Source organism: Leptonychotes weddellii, chromosome 13, assembly GCF_054177405.1.
Source record: "Leptonychotes weddellii isolate Sample4059 chromosome 13, ASM5417740v2, whole genome shotgun sequence".
In the NCBI taxonomy this organism is placed as follows: Eukaryota; Metazoa; Chordata; class Mammalia; order Carnivora; family Phocidae; genus Leptonychotes; species Leptonychotes weddellii.
In genome coordinates, this window is record NC_138381.1 from 75,892,301 (window position 1) to 75,920,187 (window position 27,887).

Here is a 27,887-nt window from a genome sequence, read left to right on the forward strand (position 1 = left end):
AGAATAAAATATAGTAAACCAGCAAGCCCAGTCTTTCTGTTCTTTAAAACAGGCCTGACTTTAGGCCACAATTAAGCTTTGGATAGATTTTTAAACATGGGAGGGACAAATCGGAAAACAATTTTATCTCCACTTGGTACTAATTAACAGAACACAAAGTTATAGATAATTAAATAGTTCTTCGTGCTAAGTCAAGCAGCTATTCAGAGGCCTTTTTGTTTTTCTGCTGGTTTCGGGGCGAGTTCTTTAGCAAGTTTCTTATCCTGAGGTACATTCCAGTAGATTCTGCCATATTCTCAAATTCAAATGGCGTTATTCCAGTTGCAAACTTGCTCATGTCAGGTACAGGACTATGAACTGTAGTGGCCGTTGAAGGACTGGTGTCCACATGAAGGAGCTTCTGACTGCCTCCGTTTCTAATGTCACAGTCCGACACAACGCTGCCATTATCAAGAGGAGCATCTTTGGAGTCCGCCTGAGCAGACTCTTCCTTTTCCTTCTGACAAAGCAATGTAGGCTCAGAATCTGGGCTCAGAGAACGTTCAACTTCTGATTTCTTTGTACAAGTGTCTGGTACCTCGGGCTCATCAGGCATCATCTGCTTTTCAGAGGTTCTCCCCTCTGGAACAGGGAGGTCTAGCTCATTTGGACAAGGCGAAGAGGCGACCGAGTTCCCGGTGAGAGGTGTGTCAACAGGAATGTCAGAATCACTGTTCACGCTCTCGGCCTGCTCGAGGGCCGCCCATATCCGCCTCTGCTGTTCCTCAAGTTCTTCCAGAGTCAGCGAGTCCTCATCCATAGCTGCGGACGCTGTTCTGGTCTGGGGGGAGTCGCTGGGAGTCAGTGGCGGGGTGCCCTTGGGGAGCGGAGGGGTGAAGATGGGTGGAGGAGTCCCCCGTGGCAGCGGGGGAGGGGTGCCGGGGGGCAATGGGGGCTGAAACTGAAAAGCTTCGCTGCTTGGAGAGCCGTGCGGGACCTCCGCATCTGAAAGAAAACAGTGAGGATACTTGAAGTCGTCGCAGCATTTGGTTTTACCAACATTTCTAATTTGAACTCAGGTGTATCCAGGGATTCAATGGCCAAATAAGCTGGCTGGGGAGGGGAACACTCTGGAGGCTCAGGTACCACAACCCTCACCACCTGAGAAGAACACCTGCAAGAAGAGCTACAGGCTCTTCCGGCACCGGGAACTTGAGGGAAACCCCTTGAAAAATCCATCTGTATGCTGTGTGCATCGTTGCTGAGTGAGGAACAAGAGCACAGAGGCAGAGAGGAATTTCCAGGTAGTCGGCCGGCATGGCAGACTGGGGTCCATGGAAAGGCGGAGGGGACAATGGCGGGAAACGCAGGCTGGGTGAGCTGTTGCTGAAGGAGACAAAGCTGAGGAGACAGGGTGGGACACCCCCTGGCCTATTTCCCAGTTCTGCACCTCTGGTCTAGACTGCCCGCCTGAACGGTGGGTTCGTGCGGCTCATGGGTCACAGGTCCTCACACCTGTATGTCCCAGACACAACAGATCCGACCTGCCCCAAACAATCTTCTCCTCAAACCTGGGCTCTGCTCCCACATGCTGTTCTAATGGTACCACCGGTGGTGTCTGGTCGAAGTCTCCCAAACTGAACCAGTTCATCACCTGAGTCCGTCCTCTCCCTCTGCCCCCCGGCCCCCGGTCATCTGTGCCTTTAGACTTGGCTTCCTTATATCCATTCTCCAAACTACTTACCTTTGTAAAGCACGAATCTGGTCCCATGAACCTTCCCAACTCATTCGAAACCCTTCAGTGCTCCCATCACCCCCAGGACAAAGGCTGATCTCCTCTGTGCCTTACAAGACCCTCTATGACCAAGAATCTGCCTGCTTCCACCATGTCATTTCTCACGGGCAGGCTTAGACCCAGGTGTCACTCTTCTGTTGGCCCAGTGTGCCGGAGTGTCTCACGCTTCTGCACTGACACTTCCCATGGACTCAAATGCCCTAGCCCTGTTCACATCCATGGTAAATCCTTGAATTTATCCCTCAAGATGCAGTTCCAAGTTGTTCTTGCTCGGGTCTACGACCTCATCCAGCACAGCGGCTCGGCTCTTCCTGTGTGACACCAAGACGGCCTGTAACCGGCTCTGTGGCTCTGTGTGTCTCACCACGGGCCACATTTATAGTAAAATGACGTTGATACCTCTGCACCCCCTCGGCGACACAGACTGGAAACTAAGGGCAGCAATTGAGTCTCATGAATCTTCCTGTCCTCAGGGTCTAGTAGAGGCTCCAAAACAGCACAGGTTTTAAAAATTTGGCAAATTCAACAGAATTCACACGATCTTGACAGCTATGCAAAACCAGCCTGAACTTTCTCGTTCGGGCAGTAAGATCTGTGAGGTAACATACTGTCCCTTAGATTTTAAGAAATCAACTCAGGTGAGTAAAGAACAGCTAAGGGCTGAAAGGAAGGATGAACACCAGTGAGAAGGGCAGGGAGAGCCGTCAGGAGAGAGAAGCCTGAACGAAGACGCCATTACTGCGGTGTTGCTGGGATCTGGGCACCCGGCTAGAAATGGCGCCAAGTGGATGCAAGTACAGATGAACGGCATCTCTCAGTCTGGGAATCCCAAGGATGCCACTGGTGCTCTTCACTACAATGAACACCATGTAGGAGGAGGGGACAGGCGGCCAGGAGGACAGAACAGCCGCCAGTAAGTTATGTCTTTAACAACCAATGCCTGTTATGCGTTTAAGAACAAACCATTCCAAAGTGTAACGGGAGCTTGATTAGCACAGACTACTGGGGTACGTATTCTTTTTTTTTTTTTTAAAGATTTTATTTATTTATTTGAGACAGAATGAGAGAGAGAGAGAGCACATGAGAGGGGGGAGGGTCAGAGGGAGAAGCAGACCCCCCGCCGAGCAGGGAGCCCGATGCGGGACTCGATCCCGGGACTCCAGGATCATGACCTGAGCCGAAGGCAGTCGCCCAACCGACTGAGCCACCCAGGCGCCCTGGGGTATGTATTCTTGACGGGAGAACATCATTGTACACCAGGAAAAGACACGAAGGCAGCTCTGGTTCACAATTCCAAACCAAATCGCTAAACCCATGCGTTTGTGACAAAAGTTTTCCACAGGAAAATAATTACACCAACTCAATGTTTCTTCTTGGGAGTGAGCCATCCCCAGAGGTCACAGGCTCTGCTCCTCCTTCCGGACTTCGGTCGGTGCAGGGCAGGAAGCAGCTGGGTGGGGGCTGTGCCGGGACTGGGGGTGGGAAGGCCTGCCTTGCTTTAGGACCACACACCTGGGTGTTAGTAAGTCAGCCCAGTTCAGTGAGCAGGCCACCCGTGGCTCCCACAGAAGCAGCTCTAACATCTGGCCCTGATAATCTGATACGTTATTACTTGTGGTGATGCCCACGGCGAGCCTCACCTTTGCCGGCCCCGCCTCAGCTCGCCAGGCCGCGCTCGCGTCGGCATCTCGAACTGAATCTCTTCCTCAGGGCGGGCCTGGTGCGGGGCCGCTGCTGGCGCTTCTGCCTGCTTGCACACACTTGCTAGGGGTAGTTCAAGGTCACGGGCTACTTGCTAAAGGCCCTCTGGCCCCAACCATGGGCAATAGCAGCTGGTTTCGTTACTAAGCCTCTGCCTCTTTAGAAGAACCACACTTGTAACTGAAGCCGCTATAAGATGCACTCACCTCCTGAGGACAAAGGACCACATGGCAAGAGCTTCCTTGCCCAAACCACAGGCTTCAAAGATGAGCCAGTATGAACCTCTACAAAATACCAGGATCAGAACGCTGACCACACACTAGAGCTCAAGCCTAAAGCCCATGTCTTGACCACCATGTGTCTCCATGCATCTCTCCATCCCCAGTCAGTCCCTTCAGTGTTTCCTCTCAACCCACCAGATGTCCGGTCAGGGTCTTTGAGAGTTGCTAATAGCAACCTGCCTTCCCACCTAGGTTCTGAACAACTTAAGTGATCAGTCAACAAGTAATAAGTAATAATAAGTAATTCTTTTGGAGAATTGCTTGTTTTCAAAAGTTCACACACGTGGCAAAGACTGTCGTAATTCTGTCGTGAACTCACTGACCTTGTGAACAGTGAGACTGGATATTGAAATCAGGCTGCCGTTACTAAAAGCCCGGGCTGTGAACGTGATTCTGGCAGCAAGAACTCCGGTGGCTGAGACTAAGCAGAGCAAAAATTTTGGGAAAATGGGGGGGGGGGGGGGCTTTGATTTTGGACTTTAATTACCTTGGATTTTAAGGGAAGTTCATCTGTGACCTTTGAATTCTCCCCGGGAATTTACAAATAAGAAAGGGATTCACAATCACATTGGGGCAATTTGTATTGTTAGCATCTTATCATCAGGGTATCTAAATGCACTTCATCTTCACGTTGCCATTTAATCTCATTTTAGAACCTCTGATGTGCAAAAAGGACCAAAAGAGCTGGGCATACTTTGGGATAGGAGGTAGCGCAAGGAGTGACTTTTCAGTCTTGGATTCAGAGTAGCTTTGCTAAAGATTTATCAAATTCACCTGAAGTTCACATTCATTCCAGAGCTTTCTGGGGGCAAAATCTAGGCTACTCACCAGCAGTCCCAAGAGGAAGCCCAAAGGACCCGTGGTTGGTATTAGGGGGTGAGGGACACAGCAAGGTGGGTGCGTGCCTGTCCTGATCCACTACTGACCTGCTGAGGCCTGTCACAGTCCTGGTTGGCCACAGCTTCCATAGTTAAGCCCAGAGGATTAAGAGAATAAAAAGCCAGAGGACTATCGGAGGGCAAGGCCTCTGTTCCCCTGTGGGTTTCCAGAAGGACAAATTTCCTCATGGCCTCTCTTCCCTGGAAGGAGGGGCGACTTGGCCTCTCTTCCCTGGAAGGAGGGGCGACTTACCGAGTTGGGGCAAGAAGAATGGGAAGAATAACCGGGGAAATTTGGCTCTGTCCTTTTTCCTCTTAGGATGGAGCTGCTAAAGCAGACCACTTTCCACCCCCTGTCCCAGAGCACTGCCCCTATTCGAGGGCCAGTCCAGATCCAGATCCAGGACCACTGGGGCTGGGTGGGTAGGACCGCCTGACTCAGGAACGTAGTAAGCCGGCCCTCACTCCAAGATGTCTCCTACCTGACCCTGTATCAGTACTAGAGGTGATGCTCTCATCTCCAAGGACAAAATCAAAGCCTTTTAGTGCTCCTAAGGCACCCCCGCCCCCGCCAGCCCCCATGGAACTCAGGAGCACGCACATTCGCCCTACCTTCTCAGTGAAATCAAGACCACAGGACGAAACCTACCCGAGTCAAGCTCCATGTCTGCAGGCGAGGTTGCTGAGCCGCTTTCCTTCTTCTGCTTCTTTGGGCTGCTAGGGCTGGACTGGGACGAAGACCTCTTGCCGCCAGACCTCACAGTTGGCTAATGGAGAAGCCAAGCCAAGCAGGAGTTAATGGGGTAGACAAAGAATTAGATTCCATGCCTTCCCTCCAATACCCGCAGAAAACCAGTCTGGAGCTAAGTGTAGGTAAATGGTGAATGTAGCTACCCTTTTCCTTATGACTCATCAGAAAACACAGAGTGCTTTATATACAAAACAAAAGAGCACCAAGATGCTAATGAGATACAAAATCCCACAAATAAAGGCAATACATTCTTATCAACCACACCCTAAAGAGCTATTTACCGCTTGGAAGTTAGAAGTAAGGTAACTGGCAAACACGTCCTTCTGCTGACAGGCCTGCATCGGTATGGACCCAAACACCCTCCACTCCTGATGAAGAGAAGAGAAGGAAAGAACAAGCCTGGATTTGGAAAACATCATACTTCTGAGATTTTGTAAAGTGGAGGTCTCAAATGACATTTCTGCTTCATCCTTGACTTCTCCTTTTGGGGGGAATTAATGAAAATGATGGTGCACTGAAGGGGAAAAAAACCCCAACCAACTCTGCCTGCAAAATGATCCCCACTGAATACTAAAAGCCTACTTGACAAAATCACTTGCCCCAAAAGGGTCCCACCTACTCCAAGCAGAAGTTCTAGGCAGTGGCCGTGGACTCCCGGCAGGCCTCCCTCCCCTCAGGCCCCGCACTGCCCACAGCGCCTTCACTCCTAACACACTTGCTCACGCTGAGCTTCCACCTTCTCTTCTTTCCCTTTCCAAACCCAGCACTCATCTTTATAGTTCAACATCACTTCTCTCTCTTCTCAAGAGCACGTGCAACATTGGTTGTCAAGAAAAATCACTCCGGGCTCTTGTCAAACCTACAGATTCCCGGGCCAAGTCAGTTCAATCTGAGGGTGGGACTCAACAATGTGCCTTTCTCCCGAGCGCCCCCAGTGACTCTGATGTAGGCCGGTCCTGGGACCATTTCTAGAGGCACGGACGGCTCGTGCCATGCAGTTTAGCCCTGAATTAATTACACACTTGTCTTCACATCTATTTGCTAGACTCTAAGTTCAACCTTTGCCTTCTTCTCTGCTGCCCAGTTCCTCAGAACACCTACGAAGGCATTTTTTATTGAAATATCACCACCACCACCGCTACCACAACAGGCCATTGTCGAGTCTTGAAACATAAAATAAAGTTGGAAGAGATTAAATGTAGAAAACCATTCTCATATAGGATGAGAAATTTTACTTTGAAAAGAAAAAATGGGGAGAAAGGAATTATAACATAGAAAAATGAGTCGCTGTAACTTAGATTTATAAAAGGCTTTACTTTCAAAGTAATTCCATAGAACCGACAATACCGCCTCAGAACCATCCCATGTTTTAAAAACATAATCTTTTAATTTTAGAATAGTTTTAGATTTACAGAATCTAACCATTCTTTTTAGCTCCTTTTCATAAGGCATAAAATCAGAAAAAACTTTTTTTTTTTTAAATGAACACAAGATTTCACTTAAGATTCTAACAAACATAGGGGCGCCTGGGTGGCTCAGTCCGTTAAGCATCTGCCTTTGGCTCAGGTCATGATCTCAGGGCGCCTGCTTCTCCCTCTCCCCCTGCCCCTCCACCCTGCTTGTGCTCTCACTCACTCTCTCTCTCAAATAAATAAAATCATATAAAAAAAAGCAAAAAAAAAAAGATTCTAGTCAACATAAAGGAAGTTACAAAGTTAAACCCACAAGTAACATATTTACTTCTTTACATAACAGTAACTGCTACATAAGCTAATGTTTTGAACAATTGTTATAATAATGTCCCATCCCCAGAAGAGTAAAAAAAACAATATACTTACATCTGGAATTCCTCTGGGAGTAGATATATTAAAACCTGGATAGTTTACCAGTTTCGAGAGATCGTAGGTGACGCTTTTATTCTGTTGGGCTTCCCCAGCTTCCGCTTCCCCATCAGCACCATCTGCAGCAGACCATCAAGAGCATTCGTACTGCTGGATACCAAGGTCAATCCCTCTCCAGACCAAAAGTGGGCTGGTCAAGTGCTTATATCCACGGCAACAGAATCATTCTGATAATGGCTTCGATTATAATTTTTCTGAATCATTAGATTAGAACTTCTAAACAATGTAGACAGGATACTTTAATTAAAATAACTGTTTAAAATCTTGGAAACCTGGGTTCGTCTGTGAGTTGCTTAAAAGTCTAGTCTGCATGGATCTGATGACTTGCCTGATACTCTATTCCAATGCCTTTATTTAATAAACAAGTAATTCTTATTATGTACCAGACACTGTTTTAAACGGTTTATAAGTATCAACTCCGTTCATCTTCATTAACAACCTTAAGAGGTACGTACTATTAAAGTCACTTTACAGATGACAGAAGGATATTTGGGAACCACTTTATTATTTTGAAAACTACTGAATAAATCATGCATTTATTTTGCCAGTCCTATGATGTCTACATACATAAGGTAATCAGTTTACAAGTTTCTCTTTAGGTAAGTATTCCAGCTAATAAGCTAAGAAGTAATGAAAGAATGAGGATATAACCATTTTGCAACCCATCATTAACAGGTATAGATAGCAATGGTCATCAGTGACAGGTTCCATCACAATAAACAGAGGGGCAGAGGAACATGCTAAAGCAACACACCATGGGGATGCGGCACCAAAATCTCGAAAACTCGAAAGGACAAAATACAGTTTTGTTAAAAACAAGGAAGTGAACCTATAGATCAAGAGATTCAAGAGACTCTCAATCATCCACAACCTTTTGTCCAAAGAATCTCTACGCAAACAAACTAAAAAAGAGAGGGAAAGAAAAGACAACAGAAATGCAAGCACCTACAGAAAGTGGTGTGAGTGACACTTGAACGCTGGCATGATGTGGGGAGATACTGAAAGGCCTGTCCCAAACAGCTCTTCGGCACTAACTGAGAAGGGGTGGCCTGGTGAATTTTTTTTTTTTTTTAGGTTTTATTTACTTATTTATTTGTCATAGAGAAAGAGAGAAAGAGAACACAAGCTGGGGGAGCAGCAGGCAGAGGAAGAAGCAGGCTCCCCCCTGAGCAAGGAGCCCGATGCGGGACTCGATCCCAGGACCCTGGGATCATGACCTGAGCCGAAGGCAGATGCTTGCACCGGCTGAACCACCCAGGCGTCCCTGGCTTGGTGGGTTCTTTTATTTTAAAGATTTTATTTATTTATTTGAGAGAGAGAGAATGAGAGACAGACAGCACGAGAGGGAAGAGGGTCAGAGGGAGAAGCAGACCCCCTGCTGAGCAGGGAGCCCGATGTGGGACTCAATCCCGGGACTCCAGGATCATGACCTGAGCCGAAGGCAGTCGCCCAACCAACTGAGCCACCCAGGCGCCCTGGCTTGGTAAGTTCTTAAAAATATTTTTAATTACTGGGTGCCTGGGTGGTTCAGTCGGTAAAGCGTGTGCCTTCGGCTCAGGTCATGATCCTGGGATCCTGGGATCGAGTCCCGCATCTGGCTCCCTGCTTAGAGGGGTGTCTGCTTCTCCCTCTCCCGCTAAACCCGCTCGTGTTCTCTCTCTCTCACAAAAACAATAAAAAAAAATCTTTAAAATATATATATATTTTTAATTGCCTAAGTAATATACAGAAACATTTTCATTTTTAAAAGATTTAGAGCATCGGAGAGAAACTACAGTCTCTAGTCCAATCCTCTTTCTTTCTCAGGGGGAACCACTGCTGAGCTTGCCAGATTAGTTAAGACTTTTCAGAAGTTCTTTTAAAAAGTATTCTTACCATCTACCACATTGCAGGTACTGTGCTACATGCCAGGGGATATACTGGTGAATAAAATAGGTATGGTTTTAGCAATTACAAATCTTACCATCTAGCTGGGAAAATAGAGAAATAGAACCAAGAAGTAAATACATACAAATTGTGATACGGTATGAAGGAAACAAAGAGGGCCCAGTGATAAAGACTGGCAGGCCAATTAGGGAGAGATATATTTAAATAAGGTGGTCAGGGGCGCCTGGGTGGCTCAGTGGGTTAAGTATCCGACTCTTGGATTTGGCTCAGGTCCTAATCTCATGGCTCCTGAGATCTAGCCTCGAGTCAGGCTCCCTGCTCAGTGGGAGTCTGCCTGGACATTTTCCCTCTGCCCGTTCCCCACTCGCCCCGCTTGCGTGCATGCTCTCTCTCTAATAAATACATAAATCTTAAACAAACAGATAGATAAGTAAATAAGATGGTCAGGAAAGGCTTCTCTGAGTCTGAATCCTAAAATCTAAATGGTTCTCAGTTAACATCTTGTAAAAATACATTTTATATAAATGTCCTCAGAAAAAACATAGAGCATGGTTTCATTCATATGGGATCCTTCCTTCCTTCCTCCCTCCCTCCCATGTAAGATGAATGGCATCATTGGTAAGTTAGGCAGAAACTGAGTATTGTACAGAGATTTTGCCATGTCAGCTCACACAGATTCATTCCACTCTTTAAAGACTGCAGGGAGGGGTGCCTGGGTGGCTCAGTCGTTAAGCATCTGCCTTTGGCTCAGGTCACGATCCCAGGATCCTGGGATCGAGCCCCATGTCAGGCTTCCTGCTCAGTGGGAAGCCTGCTTCTCCCTCTCCCACTCCCTCTGCTTGTGTTCCCTCTCTCGCTTAAAAAAATAAATAAATAAGAATAAATAAAGACTACAGGGATTCCACAGCCCAGATCTACCATCGTTTATTTACAGCCATTTTTCTTTAGGGTCTTAATGTTGTTTTTAACTTTTCATAGTCATATTCAATGCTACAAAAATACATATACATACTTTCCTTGTGCACATGTGTGAATATTTTTCTAGAGTAGATACCTAAGAGGGGGGTTCTAGATTGCAAGAGGGTTTATGTAATCTATATTTCTAGGTCTCCTGCACTGATGAATAGATTTGTTACCACTTCTTTTTTTTTTTTAAGATTTTATTTATTTATTTGAGAGAGAGAGAGAATGAGCGTGCACAGAGGGAGAGTGAGAGGGAGACGCAGACTCCCCAATGAGGGGCTTGATCCCAAGATCCCAAGATCACGACTTGAGCTGAAGGCAGATGCTTAATCAACTAGCCAACCGGGCGCCCTTCTGTTACCATTTCCATCAGATATTAGTCAAATTCTCTAATTAAGGAGAAAAAAAAAAAAAGGTAACATGTAAGCTGACTTATCTAACTTAACAACTATACCTTTTCCATCATAGAGCGCAAGCCCTGAGTTCTCCAGTTCAGCCTCTTTGAGCCACCCGGGGGGGTATCCGAGCTGGCGCATTCGATATATAAAAGGTGGAAGGCTCTTGTCCGTCACACCTAGTGCATCCTGAAGTTCCTCACTAAGGAAAAACAAAAGAGGAAAAAGAAATATAGTAGTCTTGTTTGGATGAAAACACAAACGGTCCCCAATGTTTTAAAACAATGCTTCACAAATGCACACGGAAATTCCAGTGAATATTTCTGAACGAACTGATGCGTATTCTCCAGAGCGGGGCTGGAGCACACCCATATACTGATGATTACCCTCAAGACACAGAGAACGCTCCATATACTGGTGACATAGAAACAACAGTCTATGGAAAAAATCACAGAGGTACCTAATGACTCCCGGCTTGAATCTTCCAAATCTTTCTTCCACCTCTTCTGCATGGTATCGCTGCTGAAAATTCTGGCTATTCGCCTCGCCACAGGCATCCATATACTCTTTTCTCTTTTCACTTATTCGAGCAGCATTCCGTGGCTAGATCACAACGCATTTGAGAAAAATGGAAACAAGCAGTTTAGAAATTATTTTAGGAACTGAATAAATATAAGCACTCTGTTTTAAGCCAAGCAAACAGATTATTCCAATTTTAATATATAACAAACAAGTACAAAAGAAAGGGGATATATTAGAAAAACAAGCAAAGAAGCTCTTTATTACCTCGATATTATCTTAACATAAAATCAAGTTTTTAGAATAAACTCTAAAAAGTAACTCTCATGTTTCATCTCAGACACAAAGCACTGTAATAATTCTTTTTTAAATATAATGTCTTAAAATTTAAGTACAAATTTGAAAGGTTTCAAATTCGAGGACCAAAAGAAAGTTAACTAGCAAGTTTCTTTATCTCACACAATGCCATAAATGTGTGGAAAACATTAGAAAGTTCTAGTTCAAAGATTTTTTTTTTTTTATATGAGAAAAATTTACCATTGGGCAATCTTTCATTTGATGTTCTTCAGAACCACAATTGAAACAGTGAGGCTTTGGCCTATTTGGTCAAAAAACAAAGATGTGCATAATGTAAATGAAGATATAAAAGCAAATCAATGCAATTCTTTATGACAGCGAAGTGTATCAGAGAGACAAGAAAGCACGCAGATCACAGATTACTATTATCTGCAGTCATGAGTACATTTTCACCTCCTGTACTCAGCGATTTAAACAAACAGTACTTTTAACCAACTCTTTTAACCAAGGACCCTTATGTTCCCGACTGATCTGTCACCTCTGGGTTTTGTCAGTGGTTAATATAAGAGAAGAACCGAGGCAAACAGATTCTATTTCCTTTAGGTAACTTGGGAGGGGGCAGGTCCTCAGGCAGCAATCAAACTGACAACAACAATGACACTTCTCCACCCCCCCCAAGCGTATTAGGCGTGAACCAACGAATTCCAATGAACAGATGACTGATTTAAACATATTAAATGTCTATATATTAAAATTCTAGCTTAATCTGTAATTTATTTATAGTAAGCCAGCAATGAAGAATATTAATTTTTCAAGCTAAAAGAGTTTATGGTTTTGGTTAAAAAAGTCTTAAAAAGAAGAAGAAAACAAAACAACTCCCCACACAAACCTTTTTGCCTTTACTTGTATTTCTTGCCCTTCTAGAGAAACAATGTGGCTGAAGACTTGCTGGTACCTTTAGTGAATTTTATTAAGGAATAGTTATCATAGTCTGCAAAATTTGGTAAATTTTTTTAAAGGTGAACTTAATGGCAAGATGCATAAAAGATCTTCATTCACTATGTAGGATACTTGGGTATTTCCCATCCTTCGGTAAGCTGAGGGTTTTCATTTAGTAGCGGTTGCCCCAATTTATCAAGGCAAAAATTAGTAAAATACAGGACACTTCCTACAACCTGCAGAAAACAAGTCAAAAAATATTGCTATTTAAGCAGGAAAAAAAAAGACATTAAATTATGTAAGACTATGATTAACTCTTTTAACAATTTAATTTTGGAGGAAATTCTTAGAAGTCATAATCAACTCCCTAGTTAAAGGAGCCAGATTTTGAAGTGTAAGCAAGAGCTGCTTCTTTAAACGCCCCTGTCTCCCAGATCGGAGCTCCCCTCTCAGGAGATCATTACTATCAGCTGCATTCTCCTCAGACTTTAAAAATAAAAGCTTTGACTCGTATGTTTCCCTCCGATTCCCCATCTCTGCTTCCCTTAGCGGCAAAGACAATTCAGAAAATTCGTATTTACTATTTCCACCCTCCCTCCCATTTCCCCTTTTCTTTTCCCTCCGATTCTGGGGGAAATATCATACACAGAAGTTGAAAAAATGGTACAGTGAACACCCAGCTAATTCCTCTCCACCTGGATTCAACAACTGTTGCTATCTTCCACGCACGTGCACACATGCACATATACTTTTCACTGAACCACTGGAAGAAAGTAAGCCATTATTTTCTCTCGCCGGAGATTAACGTAGTAACTTCCTAACCGGTTTCCAGCTTCCACACATAACCAGCTGCAGCCTCTTTTCATGACCTTCACCCCTGAACACTTCAGGATGGGTCTCCTGAGGATAAGAATATACATTCTCCTACAAGCCACAATACCACTGTCACACCTAAGAAAATTAATAAATCCTTAATATCATCTATATCCAATCTCTGTTTTCCCAACTGTCCCCAAAATGCCTTTTTTCCCCTCTAAGCCAGGATTTAAGGTTCATGTGTTGCATTTACATGTTAAATCATTTTAGTCTCTTTTAATCTGGAATAGTCCCCCACTTTTTTTTTTTCTTAGATGGCCCCTCCATTCCCTCCTGAACATCTCCGGGAAGGCTTCTGTTCCTTCCACGGCGCTACGCTCCCCAATGACCCCCCGACAACTGAATTCACTGCACGGCTCCGTCTTCGTCTCAACCAATGAGCAGCAACCGACACAGCTGATTCCTCCTTCCTCAGAGAAATGCTCCTTTTTGCTTCTAGGACACCATGCTCTACCCTGCTGACCAGACCTTCTCATCTCTCCATCTTCTGTGAGACTTGGTCCCAGTCCTCCTGTCTACCTGCACTCTCGAGGTGATTTATCCGGACCCATGGAATGAAGGATGAATATGCTGACAACACCCAAATATCCAGTTCTGCCTCCTAAACTCCAATCTTGGATATTCAAGTGCCAACTGACAGCTCTCCTGGACCCGTGAGAGGCATCTCAAACCCACCTACTTAAAACTGAACTGGATTCCCATTCCCCTCCTAACCTGCTCCTCCCACCAGTTATTCCCATCACAGAAAAGGTGAGGACACTCTTCCGGCTGCTAAGGCCCAAAACCTGAGTCATTCTGACTACTCTCTTGCTTTTGTGTTCTACACATCCAATTCAGCAACACATTTGATCAGTTCTATTTTCAAGGTATTTCCAGGTTCGAACCACTTCTCACCTCCACCACTGGCTCTCTAGACTAACTTGCCATCTTCCCTCATCTGATATCAATACAAGAACTTTCCCGCTGGCTTCCAGCTTCCACATGTAAACCAGCTACAGACTATCTTCCACAGAAAAGCCAGTTCTTTTAAAAATTCAAGTCATATCATGTCACATTTCTACTTAAAAGCCTCCGATGGCATCTCATCTCACTCAGAGTAAAACCCAAAGCCCTCACTATGGCTTATAAGGCAACATAGAGATCTACATCTTATGTTCCAGGGTCAGAAGGCCTGGATTCACACCCTGGCTTTGTCCCTGACTAGCCAAGGGACCAACAGCAAGTTACTTAGCTTTCCATGTCTGTTTCCACAGATGTAAAATGAGAATAACAACAGTACCTTCATGGGCAGTATGTGTAATGAGCTTAGAACAGTACTTGATACACAGTGAGCAAGTTTAAGTGTCTGCTTCTGCCCCAGGGCTTTCCACTCACTTTGTCTACTGCCTGGAGTACTCTTCATTCCAACTGCACCACAGCTCACGCCCTCAATTTATCCAGGGCTGGTTCAGAGAGGCTGTCACCATCTACTCACTATACAAATTGAATGCCCCATGGCTACCCTCTAACTCTTTGAGCTGATTTACTTTCTTCAGAGCTCTGCGTCCCCCACTAGAATGTAATTCAGTGAGAGCAGAGACTTTGCCCTTCTTTTTCATTGCTGTGTCCTTGGAATCCAAAAGGGTCCCTGGCACAAGGGAGCATTTGGTAAATATTTATTACTCTTTATTAAAGGACTAAATGAATAATACATAAAATTCCCACTTTCCAGGCAGGTGCCAGTCTCAATCCCAGAACCCTAGAGTTAGATGGGACATGAAAAGTTATGTAGTTCAAATTCTTTCTTTAAAGCACCTCGACAGTATCTCAGGCTTTGCCTTTTTACAGTGACATGGAATTTGCCTTTTTTTTTTCTTTAAATGAGACCTACCACTTCATTTTCACATCTCTGATAGAAATTTGCACTAAAAGTTGACTTGCAATGTGCCTCTTTATAGTCCATCCAGTCACTGGTCCTGGTTCTGCCACTTGGCACTACACAGAGTGATTTAAAATAACACCTTTTGCAAATAACAGCCTTTATTACATTTGCAGAGATGTGATACCCCCTGTCAATCTCTTCAGCAATGTTGGGGGCTCTTCATTACCCCAGCAGCCCCACCTCTTCAAGACTGCGGTCTGTCAATGGGGCACAATACTCCCTAAACATGAAAACTAGTCAGCCTTGAACAGAATCCAGGATTACATCATCATCTTAAAAAAAAAAAAAAAAAGAACTCTTTTTTTTTAAGTTGCAAAATCACACCACTCCATTGCACTGACACAGTGAGATTCCGCATAGGTACGGAAAGGCCTAAATGTAGGCTCATCCCTGTTATGCTGCTTCTATTTTTCACCCACCATTTGAGCTTGTCAACATTTTTAATCTCCTATCTGCCATCTGTTATATTAGTTACTTATCCGTCCCCTCTCAGCCTCAGCCATCTGTAAGTGCAACATGCACGCGTTCTAGATCATCATCCACGTTCTCGAACATCAACCAAAAGAGGTTTGTCAGGACAAAAATAAAGTCCTCCGAAGTATGTCTACTGTGTATACAATAGTTACTAAAAAGCAAACTATACTATTTAGAGGCTGAAGTCTCCACTATTGTTTATAACAAATTTCATGAAAGGATGGGGATTCTTTGAGGCCATATGGCTACACCACCTTAACAATACCCAAATGACAAAGGATAGGAAACATGTTATCTACAGAATTCAAAACTAAAATGTCCACACTTACACTAAAAGCTTCCTTGTTGTTTTTAATGGCACAGGATTCTTCTACTTTATGGTCCTCTTCTAGCATAACACTAGATGGCTAATGCAAAGAAAAACACGTTACAAAAAGTAACCAATCTTTACCAACTTCGAATTTCAAATAGTAGAAATTTAAATACACCCCTTATTTTCTAATACATACCACTAAGGTATATTAAGCTTTTAATTCATTGTTGTCATGATAGCTAAATTTGGAAGCTAGAAATGTTTACGAAATAAATTTCACCAAGTGGAAAAATTTTTAAATTTTATAGAAGATACAAAAGACAGCACCTTCTGAAGCATTAGTGTATGCTATGCTTTTGTGTTACTGAATACTAATTCATGCATTAAATTTAATGAATTAAATATTTAAACTCTCAATACTTAAATTGGCAAAGCAGACTTTATCTTCAAGTCAGATAACCAGAAAGATTAAAAAATATGTGATTCTACGTTACTGGTTAATATGGATAATATAACTCTCACAGACCTCAGGCCGCTATAAAATTCTGAAGTGCTCCCTGAATCAAAAATTAGGTAATCAGTATGGTTTTTATTGTTAAATGTATTTTGTTTCTTGAATCTTTAAAAACTGCATATGATACATGAAAACTAAAGGTGATGAAAATTTAATTAATCAGAACATACTGTTCTCCAACCTGAGGATAAACAGCTAACAACCCTATTTGAAAGACTCTACTTACCTTAATTTGGAATTTAAAAAAAAGCCCCAAAATCATAGTTCTGATTTTTTAAAATATAAATTCATGCTCTAATAAGTCACATAGTGTAATTTTTTAGATTTCTTTGTGCATGCTATGGATTTTTTTCCCAACAAGGAGAAGGGAAAAAAAGAATGGCATGCGAACCTGTTGGTTTTAGAGAAAAAGAATTCATCTTTTATAAACTCCAGAAATACAGATTTTTTTTTCTGGCTTCAAGTTAATTTTCTGCCCCAAACCATGTGTCCAAGTGAGGAAATGGGGGGGAGGGGGAAGACTAATTTTGAGGGAAGCCAGGTCTGAATATGACTCCCCTAAGAGAAGGAGCCACAAAGCAAAAGAACCCCCTGAGGCAGCACTGGACAGTACTGGACAGCACTGGACAGCACTGGCAGACCAGTGAAGGACACCCAACTGAAGGATGGAGGTGAACAGTCTTAACAATCTTGGGGTTTTTTTGTTTTTTGTTGTTTTTTTAAAGTTGTAGTTGACATACAATGTTGTATTAGTTTAAGGTGCAGGACATAGTGGTTCCACTTAATCATTTTCATTTTGATACAAGAGGCTCCCTGTGGCCTAATAGTTGGCAGTGAAAAGCATAACCTATTAAAGTCTCTTAAATTTGAAATACCTGGGGCAAAAGATTAAAGGAAGTCTTTTCCACATCATTTTTCTGCTGTTCCTCAAATCTTTTTACTAAATTTGATACAAATTCCTCTATTTCTTGATGATATTGCCTGCATGAGAGGACACAACAGTCAGAACCCAGAGTAAACACTGAATAGACTGAAATCTTATGCATTATTAGAAGACGTCAGGAGTAAATTCTGTTATCTTGTTTTTCAAAGGTTTAACAAATCACTGACTGACTATAATATTCAGGAACCTATTTCTTAGGGAAAAAATATACATTGTTGCCGAGTTAACAAAATGATTATGAAAATCTAACTCAGTGTTTGGCATGTAACAGTGGCAAACATTTGTGCTGAGAATAGATGGATTTTATTTATAAATTGTACAGATTTAAATTTTGAATACATAATCCATGTAAAACATGGTTCAAAATCCAAAAGAAGTAAAAGCGTTCCGTAATGAAAAGCTTCCTTCCTGGCTGCGTCCTAGCCACCTATCTTTGCAACGCAGAGACAACCAAGGCATTCTTCCCTGTCTTCCTCCCAGAGATTCCCTACGCACATAGAAGGAAACACCTATTTAAATGTTAAACTGGAACAAAATAAAACCAAAAATGCAAAAGAAACACAAAATGAAGTAGCACAACCACGGAGGACCACTTTCTCCAGCTTTCCAGGTTAAGAACCGCGTTCAACACGTTATAACCGTGAACACTCAGCTCCGGAGGTGCCGAAGGAGACCAGATGAGGCTACGGTGGGGCAGCCAACTTGCTCTTCACCAGACTTGATCTTTCAGGTCTCTTTAGCTCTGACACTCTAAGATTTCTGCAGGCAAAATGGCAGATTTACAGTGCCAGAAATTAGAGTGCCATGAGCCAGAGCAGACGCTGAGTCAAATCCAATGGTGAGAGCAGTGCTGGTGGCCACTGTGCCCGGCACCTTGCTACCGCCACACTCACCACCCGGCGTCCCCACCCCTCAGAGCCTCAGGTTCCAGCTGGGCTGAGAGAAAGGCGGTAAAGGGCCTGCCACACAGTTAACACGCTCTATATGGTTCCCATTACCTTCTTCACCTTGCCTAGCGTCTGCGGTAACAACAGATTCAGCGAGCCAGGAGAGGGGCAGCCAACTGTCTGAAATGCCTATGACCACGCTCCAAGGGGGGGACAGGGCAAAGCCTCAAAGCATTTCAGGACATTCTAGCAAGCACTGCAGGAATGCACTGAGTCACCCTAGCCCCAAGCATGCCGGAAGGCTGGCTAAGGTCGCATTCTCACACTCACACACACAAAATCCCGTGGGTAAGCTTTGAAGACAGCCAACAGGGTAAACTCAGTTACCTGATTTGGGGGGAGAACCGACTAACGTTACTTCCTGCTGCAGTGGTAGCAGAGGCTATTACAGGTGCTCATTTAGCTACCTAAGAAGCGGTCATCGTTAGTATCCTGTTTTCTAGTGAGAAAACTGATACGCAGACAGGGTTGTGACCTGCCCAGATCCACATATGCAGAAAGTAGGGGCCCAGATTCAAATTCAGCTTTAGAGACGCTAATGTCCTTGCTCTTAATCATGAGTCCCTAAATTTTAAGTAAAAGAATAAAGATGGAATAAATACAAATGAAAACAGCATACTTATAGAAGACATTGTTTCATAAACACATTAACTCATTATACGTAGAAAAGGGGAAATTACTTACTTTGAAATAACATTGTTCATAAATAGAATCTGTAATAAAGGTCCATCTAACTTAGTATTGTTCACCAATATTCCACTAAAACAGAAGTTAAAACATATTCTTAGAAGATCTTAAAGTAAAAATCATAAATGTATAAACACACAACTTTTGTAATTATTAAGTACCAAAGAGCATAGATTATTTTACAAATAAGATTAAAAACCACCAAGAACTCTTGTTTTCTCAAAAAAAAAAAAATCTAAGTTTTCACAAACTTTTACCTACTTTAATGGTTTTACATAGAGGTATCCCTTACATATTTTTACAAATATTTCACAAAAAAATTTAAAACTATAGTTAATCTTTCAGTTTTCAACCAAAAAAATTCCTTAACTAATGGCTAGTTTCTTTACATACTGGGGGAAGGGAGGGTCTGGATAAACCAGCAGGTTAAAAGAAGATATTTCTAAAAGAATCAGAGTAAACTTAGCTTAGAAATATATAGGAAAATGAAACACTTTAAATGGACAGCCTCTTAGAGGGCAGTGCACATTCCAGTATTTCAAATCCCAGATACTAAAGCAGAGATAGAAAAAGTATACTGTTGGGGAACCTGGGTGGCTCAGTCGGTTAAGTATCTGCCTTCGGCTCAGGTCATGATCCCAGAGTCCTGGGATTGAGCCCCACATTGGGCTCCCTGCTTGGTGGGGAGCCTGCTTCTCCCTCTCCCTCTGCTGCTCCCCTTGCTTGTGCATGCTGGCAAATGAATAAATAAAATCTTAACCAAAAAAAGAAGTATTTTGTTCCTGGATTTGATTTTCAAATACTGCTAAAAAAGAAAAAAAAAAGTAGAATGTGGCCCCCAAACCGGAACAATATCCTGGTGGTAACCTGGACCAGCTGAGTCTTAGATTCCGCCTCTCCCCACCTGCCTCCTATTCCTTTACCTGCACAATATGTGAAATAAATCAGTCTATATTTGGAATTGCTTGCATCAAGAACCAAAAGTAAAATATGGAGAGGTTCAGAAGTTTGTCTGAATTTGTACAAACTTCTCTTTTTTAAAAATACATTATGTTTTGGGGCACCTGGGTAGCTCAGTTGGTTAAGCATCCGAGGTTTGATTTTGGCTCAGGTCGTTATTTCAGGGTCATGGGATAGGCAGGTCCAGCTCCAGGCTGAGAGCAGAGTCTGCCTGAGATTCTCTCCCTCCCCCTCCCCGTGCCCCTCCCCCTGCTCGCTCTCAAGTACACTCATTCTCTCTCTCAAATAAATAAATAAAATCTTAAAAAAAAAACACAAACAAACATGACTTTTTGGGGGGCGCCTGGGTGGCACAGTTGGTTAAACGACCAACTCTTGGTTTTGGCTCAGGTCTAGATCTCAGGGTTCTGGCAATGGAGCTGGGGGAGGAAGGGCTCAGCACTGAGGCACTCAGTGTGGAATCTGCTTAGGACTTTCTTTGCCCCTCCCCTCTGCGCTCCTGTGAGCACACGTACAAGCACGTGCTCTCTCACTCCCTCTCAAATAAATAAGTAAATCTTAAAAACAACAACAAAAAAACCATGATGTTTTTAAAAACCACACACAACTGTATGGTCCTTAACTAGAGTCCAATTTGAGCAATCAGCTATAAAGACATTCAGTTGGGGAAAGCTGAATATGGACTGAGCTGGGAGTGTTAAGAGAATCATGCCAGTTATTGTGACAGTGCTGTTGTGATTATGCATGACAAAATCTTGTTTTTAAAAAGTCACATACTGAAATATTTAGGGTAAAATGTGCATATGGGATGAAAACATGTATATTAATTGTACTATTCATTTTCCATACATTTGCAATTTTTCATAATAGTTAAAAATGTTTATTGGACAAAAAGGAAAGAAACTTCTGATCATGACAGTTCCAAAAATAAGGATTAAACCAAGAGGCTGGGGTTACAGATTTTATCCATATAATTTTATTTCTTTTTGTTTCTAAATTTTTTTTCTTTAAGATTTTATTTATGGGGCGCCTGGGTGGCTCAGTCGGTTAAGCGACTGCCTTCGGCTCAGGTCATGATCCCAGGGTCCTGAGATCGAGTCCCACATTGGGCTCGCGGCTCAGCGGGGAGCCTGCTTCTCCCTCTCCCTCTGCCTGCCACTCCCCCTGATTGTGCTCTCTCTCTCTCTGACAAATAAATAAAATCTTAAAAAAAAAAGGTTTTATTTATTTATTTGACAGAGACAAAGCGAGAGAGGGAACACAAGCAGGGGGGAGTGGGAGAGAGAGAAGGCAGGAAGCCCAATGCTGGACTCATCCCAGGACCCTGGGACCATGACCTGAGCCAAAGGCAGACGCTTAACGACTGAGACACCCAGGCGCCCTCTAAATTTTCTATAGAATGCTTTATCAGTCTGACAACACAAAGAGCACTAATTCTAAAAAGAAAATTTTAATTTATTCCTTTTTTAGGATACTAACGCCAATCTCATGTACTGGTAAAGCCTATGATGCTATCATTTAAACTTGAGTGATTATAACCCCTTTGTAAATGTTTAAATTATCAACTATTAGAAAGTGTGCTTATCTAAGTATCTTTAAATATTAAAAAAATTATGATTTTTGAGGAATCCCAGTTATAGTCAGTACACTTAATATCTAACCATAAACAAGTTTAGATCCACAAAGTGTGCTCACATAGAGGAAGGTAGGTAGGGCATGGGGAGGTTTCCAAAATACATCTAAATCGGGTGCCTGGGTGGCTCAGTTGTTAAGCGTCTGCCTTCGGCTCGGGTCCTGATCCCAGGGTCCTGGGATTGAGCCCCACATCGGGCTCCCTGCTCCGCTGGAAACCTGCTCTCCCTCTCCTACTCCCCCTGCTTGTGTTCCCTCTCTCACTGTGTCTCTCTCTATCAAATAAATAAATAAAATCTTAAAAAACAAAACAAAATACATCTAAATTCTGAAATTTTTAAACCTTTAGTTACTTCAGCTGGTACCAGGGACAAAAAAGTGCATGTGACACTGGATCACGGCCCCCCAAATTCTGAAAGCTTGATAATACCATTTCACATAATAAGTCTGTAGTTTGACAAATATTTTAGATTTAGTAACCTGTTAGATAAATTTGTATTAAGATATGAGCATTTGTTTGTCTATCTCTTAAAGTCAGATGTCTGAACGCAAATCTACTCATTGTACTTTCTTCAAAAGCACACTAATTTCTCTTTTTCTAAAATGAAATTTCCCATCATTTCTATTTAGAAATATATTTTAACTGTATAAATAAATCTTCACCTAGAGTAATACTGTAATCTTAATTCTAACTTCCCAGAAATGTTTGTGGAATAAGAACAGCTAGGTTGGCAACTTGCCTGTTCTGGACATTAAGTCAAAATTTTCTGGACATGTTTCACAAATATTTTTACTCAGTTTAAAAGTTATTCAGGTATACAACATAATGATCCAATATTTGTATATGTTGTGAAATGATCACTGCAATAAATCTAGTTAACACCCCCTAAAATAAACTAATAATTAAAAATTTAGTGTAGTTAGAATTCAAATTTTACAGCCAGAAATTAAAAATAAAGGATCATTACTGATTTCTTCAGAGAACGCTGAACAATTAAAAACGATACAAAAAAAAAAAAGATACAAAAGTCCTACTCTTCTTACAAAGAAATTATAGCTAAATATTAAATATTAATAAAGAACAATGTTGTAATTGCAATATCTCATACCTTGGTCGAGTCAGAATGTTCAATTTTCTTTTAAGTTCTTGATGTTATTACTTGTTAAGGAATATAAGCCCTCATTAAAGAAAATCATAAATATCATAAAATTCAACTATTCATTTCGGTGTCAGAGTGTTATAAACGTTAAAAGACCTGCAAATATTTTGAGGATGACACACTCAACTGAGCCCCTGTTTTGTTGCAGGGCTAGGCATTTAAACCTAAAAACTAAAATAGTTTTCTCATCTCTTCCAACATAGATATTCTAAAACAGGGTCATGTAGTTCAAAAGACTAACAGACGGAGGGCGCCTGGGTGGCTCAGTTGGTTAAGTGACTGCCTTCGGTTCAGGTCATGATCCTGGAGTCCTAGGATTGCCTAAGTCCCGCATCTGGCTCCCTGCTCAGCAGGGAGTCTGCTTCTCCCTCTGACCCTCCCCGCTCTTGTGCTCTCTCTCTTTCATTCTCTCTCTCAAATAAATAAGTAAAATCTTTAAAAAAACAAAGACTAACAGACTGAACCAAAAGTGTTATTCAAACAAAGGTGCCCCATCAAAACCTAAACAGCAATTCATTTAAGAAAGAACAGCATGGGGGTGCCTGGGTGGCTCAGTCGATTAAGCATCTGACTCCTGATTTCAGGGTCCTGAGATGGAACCCCAAGGGGCTCCCCGATGATGATCCTGGAGTCTGCTTGAGGTGCTCTCTCCCTCTCCTTCTGCCATGCCCCCGCTCATGCATCTCTCTCTCTCAAAAAAATAATAAAACAAAAAGAAAAATAAAGAGCAGCATGATAAGTGATCCAGTAAAACAAACGGTTAAAGACGAAGAATCTAGGATAGAACTATGTTCACCATACAATCCTGTCAACTTTTCTGTATTTTGAAATTTTACATATTAAAATGTAAAGGAAAACTGCATCATGAAAAAAGTCAGACTTCAAAAACCTTTAAAGATGATTTACCAACTGCTTTCAGGGTTTCATTTTAAACGGGGAACTATTTGAACCGAAATCATCTGCATACAGTTAAAAAAAAAACACCAAACACCTCTAAGAATGTAAATAACCAGACTAACAAGTCTTGCTAGAAAGGCTGTAATCATGTAACTAAGCCAAACGGAAACTTACTTGGCGCGTTTTTTCCTAAGGCTTTGCAACGCACCCTCACCACGGAAGGTATTCAACGTCGAAGAACTTTAAAACGAATCCCCAATCTCAATCAGGCAATTAACCATTTCTCTCCGCATGCTTCAAATCCTTAAACTCCCAACTCCCGCATCCTAAAACCACTAGCTTCTGCCCCGCTATAAAAAACCTCCCAGATCTACGCTAAGGTCTGAGTATCGGGCTATCTCCTCATAGACAATTATAACATGACCGCATCAACTTAAGCTTGGCTGCAAAAAAACGAAATCGGATAAGGACTTCAGAGGAGGAGAGGAAGTGGTGACCAACCTACGATCTAGCAGTCTGAAATAATCCTAAAAACCAGCCCCGGTTTGTGAGGCGCGAGGAGCGAGTCTAGCCCATGACACGGATCCCCGGAGGGGACAGGTTCGCGCCGGGGCACCGAGGCAGCTTACGCAAACCGAACCCTCGATTCTCCGCCCGCCTGCGGGGCGAGAGAGAGACTGCCCGGAATTCTGGCCCTCCTGGAATTTCCGCCCGCGCCCTCCCAGACATGCCGCCCACCGCCCGCCGGTGACCGGGCCCAAGCGAGCGGGAAGGATATTCTCGGCGCGGAGCTGCTCGATGGTTTCCTCGCACTGCCGCAGCCGCTCCCGCAGTTCCGCGTCACCGACCCCATTCTCGTCCTCCTCGTCGCCGTCGTCATCCTTGAAGCGGGTGTGGACAGGCTTCGGAATCGACTCCTCTGGGTGGTCAAACGCCTCGAACAGCTCTAGGTCGCCAAAATCCACCTCCGCCGCCATCTTGGACTGTGGGTAAGATTCGAGAAGAGGCAGAGGGGGCTGCCGGGCCGGGGGCGAAGGTTGTAGGGCGGCACCGCTCGCTCGGGCTTGGGCCGTGCTAAGCCACCCGGTAGGGTTTTCTCCCGACGTAGGCCGCCGAAGCTGCACAAGGGGCGGGCCAGTCCCGAGAGACTACAACTCCCAGAATGCAATGGCGTCTCTCAGAGCCACTTCCGAGATTGCTCGGGAGAATGGCATGCTGGGACATGTGGTTTCTAAGCGACTGTTAACTCCTTGTTTGCATTGCATACTGGGATTGGTCCTTTTTAAATGTGCAGAAAGTCTGACTAGATCATAATGTGTTAAAACAATATGTATTGTCCCTGTGATGCATCTAAGGCTGAAATATCAGAGCACGACGCATGTCTTATCACAGATTCTAGTGTGCGTGCTAAATTGCAGCAAGAGAATAAGGAACACTAGTTTTGTCACAGATTACCTTTGTGATCTTGGACAAGCTACTTCAGTTTATTGAGCTTGTTGCACTTTTTCATGAAAAACTAGCTAAATCAGACCGTTTTAGATTTGTCTGTTGCTGGTTTCGGTGGTTTCTCTCATTCAGTCACTGATTCGTTCAATAACATTTATTTACCACGTTCAACGTACCAGGCACTGTTCCAGAGTTCAAGGATGCAAGAGAGAGCAAAATAGATAAGTTACTGCTCTGGTGGAACCTACAGGCTAACAGAAGAAAGAAACAACAACAAAATAACCCTAACTGCTCCCACTCTAGGGTCCAGGTGGATGTTGATAGGTGTCCATCATATTAAAAAAATATGTGAAATAAAAACAGCAAGTTACGGGTATGTAACGATTTACTTTGACAGAATCTGTGGGAATCAGTGAACTGAGAGGTTTGAACTAAAACATGAAGTGTTAGGAGGGCAAAGTTGGTGGTGAGAGTACCGCGGATGGACTTAAGAGCCTCCTCCTTAGAAGAAATATGCAGGTGAAATGAGAAGAGAGTGGAGCACAATGAGGCTGGTACATTAGGCCAGTGCTCACAGACCAAGTTAGGGATCCTCTCTCCATCCCCAAAATTGGGAAGTCATTTCAACATTTCAAACAGGTGGTGTGTTTGTGACTCACACATTTCCATTTTATTTATTTATTTATTTTAAAGATTTTATTTATTTATTTGACAGAGACAGAGACAGAGACAGCGAGAGCAGGAATACAAGCAGGGGGAGGTGGGAGAGGGAGAAGCAGGCCTCCCGCCGAGCCGGGAGCCCGATGTGGGACTCGATCCCAGGACCCCAGGATCATGACCTGAGCCGAAGGCAGTCGCTCAACCAACTGAGCCACCCAGGCGCCCCACACATTTCCATTTTAGTAAGATGGTCTTGATTGTGATAGAAACACGATTGAAAATCCAGCAAAAGTAAAATTCCAAGTCGAGTAGGTTGATGGGTTTTTGTTAGTGGAACCAATACATGTTTGGATTAGGGTAGTGGGAATAGTGGTGGAGAGTTGATGTTTAGAAGTAGAAAATATTTAGAAGATAAAATTGAGGGGTGCCTGGGTGGCTCAGTCGTTGAGCGTCTGCCTTCGGCTCAGGTCATAGTCCCAGGGTCCTGGGATCGAGCCCCGCGACGGGCTCCCTGCTCCTCAGGAGGCCTGCTTCTCCCTCTCCCACTCCCCCTGCTTGTGTTCCCTCTCTCACTGTGTCTCACTCTGTCAAATAAATAAAAATCTTTAAAAAAAAAAAAAAAGATAAAATTGAAGCAACAGCTAATTGGAGGGTTGGATACAAGAAATGAGAGTAAACAGGTCATGAATATTTCTCAGGATTCTGACTTAAGAAACTGTTTGAATAGGGGTCCCTGCCTCAATCAGTTGGGCGTCTGCCTTCGGCTCAGGTCATGATCCTGGGGTCCTGGGATCGAGCCCTGGTCGGGCTCCCTGCTCAGTGGGGAGCCTGCTTCTCCCTCTCCCTCTGCTTGTGCTCTCTCTCATAGATAGATAGACGGATAGATAGATAGATAGATAGATAGATAGATAGATAGATAGATAGATAGATAGATAGATAAACTGGTTGAATAAATGATCAATGGATGTGGACCAGGTTTGGTAGCAACGAGGGAAGTTATGTGGTACCTTGAGGCAATTTTATCCTCAGAGGCAAGAGAGAAGCAACTGGACTGGTGAAAGAAATTTTTTGAAGCATTTTTGTTACACATCGATACATATTTTTTTTTCTTAAAGATTTTATTTAGAGGGCGCCTGGGTGGTCAGTTGGTTGGGCGACTGCCTTCGGCTCAGGTCGTGATCCTGGAGTCTCTGGATTGAGTCCCGCATCGGGCTCCCTGCTCTGCAGGGAGTCTGCTTCTCCCTCTGACCCTCCCCCCTCTCATGTGCTCTCTTTCATTCTCTCTCTCTCAAATAAATAAATAAAAGCTTTGAAAAAAAAAAGATTTTATTTAGAGAGCGAGCGGGAGCGGGGGGGCGAGGGTGGCAGAGGAAGAGGGAATCTCAAGCAGACTCAGCGCTGAGCATGGAGACTGATGTGGGGCTTGATCTCACGACGCTGAGATTATGACCTGAGATGAAACCAAGAGTGGGATATTCAACTGACTAAGACACCCAGGTGCCCCTACACATTGATATATTGAAGGTAAAATCTAAGCCCCAGTTGAGATGTTTACTAGGCAGCTGAATCTTTGGGTAAAGCTCTGAGAAAAAGTCTGAACTAAAGGTTAACATCTGGCTGGCCCACATTTTTAAGGACATTAAATATAACTACAGTAAAAGGTAAAGGCATAATGAAGGATACAGAGTGAGAAGAGTCTATGATTGAATCTTGAGACATTCAAAGGGCTGGGACTGAGGACCACTACAGAAATTGGTGGTGATGGCCAGAGTGAAAGAACTAGGAGTGGGTCCAATAGAAATTGTGTGTGTGCATTGGGCTCCCTGCTCAGCGGGGAGTCTGCTTGTCCCTCTCCCACTGCCCTCCTGCTTTCTCATGTGCTCTCTCAAATAAAAAGAAATTTTTTAAAGATTTTATTTATTAGAGAGAGAGAGACAGCGAGAGAGGGAACACAAGCAGGGGGAGTGGGAGAGGGAGAAGCAGGCTTCCCGCGAAGCAGGGAGCCCGACGAGGGGCTCGATCCCAGGATCCTGGGACCATGACCTGAGCCGAAGGCAGACGCTTAATGACTGAGCCACCCAGGCGCCCCTCAAATAAAATCTTTAAAAAACTTATCTTCTGGGTGCATCTGGGTGGCTCAGTTGGTTAACTGTCCAACCTTTTTTTAAAAT

The 27,887-nt window shown here is 43.4% G+C and overlaps 2 protein-coding genes and 1 non-coding gene across 11 annotated transcripts in view; 1 reads left to right on the forward strand and 2 right to left on the reverse strand.

Moving 5' to 3' along the window:
* Positions 1-6: 6 nt before the first annotated feature.
* On the reverse strand, positions 7-24,587 carry ZCCHC8 (zinc finger CCHC-type containing 8). Of its 9 annotated transcripts, none has more exons than XM_081802348.1 (14): positions 24,387-24,587; positions 22,663-22,703; positions 18,959-19,033; positions 17,260-17,365; positions 15,887-15,964; positions 12,419-12,522; positions 12,237-12,302; positions 11,588-11,648; positions 10,992-11,134; positions 10,591-10,733; positions 7,224-7,345; positions 5,667-5,753; positions 5,284-5,401; positions 7-984 (listed from the first exon to the last, which is right to left on the reverse strand). In XM_081802348.1, the coding sequence occupies exons 1-14, from the start codon at positions 24,585-24,587 to the stop codon at positions 200-202; spliced, it is 2,130 nt and encodes a 709-aa protein (XP_081658474.1). In that variant the 3' UTR covers positions 7-199. The 9 variants fall into 9 exon arrangements, with proteins under 9 accessions (XP_081658474.1, XP_081658475.1, XP_081658476.1 ...); XM_081802349.1 differs by having other exon boundaries at positions 22,663-22,706; positions 24,389-24,522; XM_081802350.1 differs by having other exon boundaries at positions 22,663-22,700; positions 24,389-24,490.
* Positions 18,389-18,523, reverse strand: LOC115943971 (small nucleolar RNA SNORA9). Its single transcript, XR_004078537.2, has one exon. It is a non-coding gene; the product is annotated as a small nucleolar RNA SNORA9 (small nucleolar RNA).
* KNTC1 (kinetochore associated 1) overlaps positions 24,464-27,887 on the forward strand; it is a 100,031-nt gene continuing 96,607 nt past the window's right edge. The window contains exon 1 of the mRNA XM_081802326.1: positions 24,464-24,599. The gene's annotated coding sequence lies outside the window, so the exon portion shown is untranslated. The remainder of the gene's footprint in view (positions 24,600-27,887) is intronic.

Bases quoted from the DNA above. Each gene is read 5' to 3' on its own strand.
- ZCCHC8 (XM_081802348.1), bottom strand. From the start codon at position 24,587: ATGGCGGCGGAGGTGGATTTTGGCGACCTAGAGCTGTTCGAGGCGTTT. The intron at 19,034-22,662 runs GTATGAGATATT...CTTCTGTTTTAG, and splicing joins AACATTCTGACTCGACCAAG to TGGAATATTGGTGAACAATA. The intron at 17,366-18,958 runs GTAAGTAATTTC...CCTCTCATGCAG, and splicing joins ATGAACAATGTTATTTCAAA to GCAATATCATCAAGAAATAG.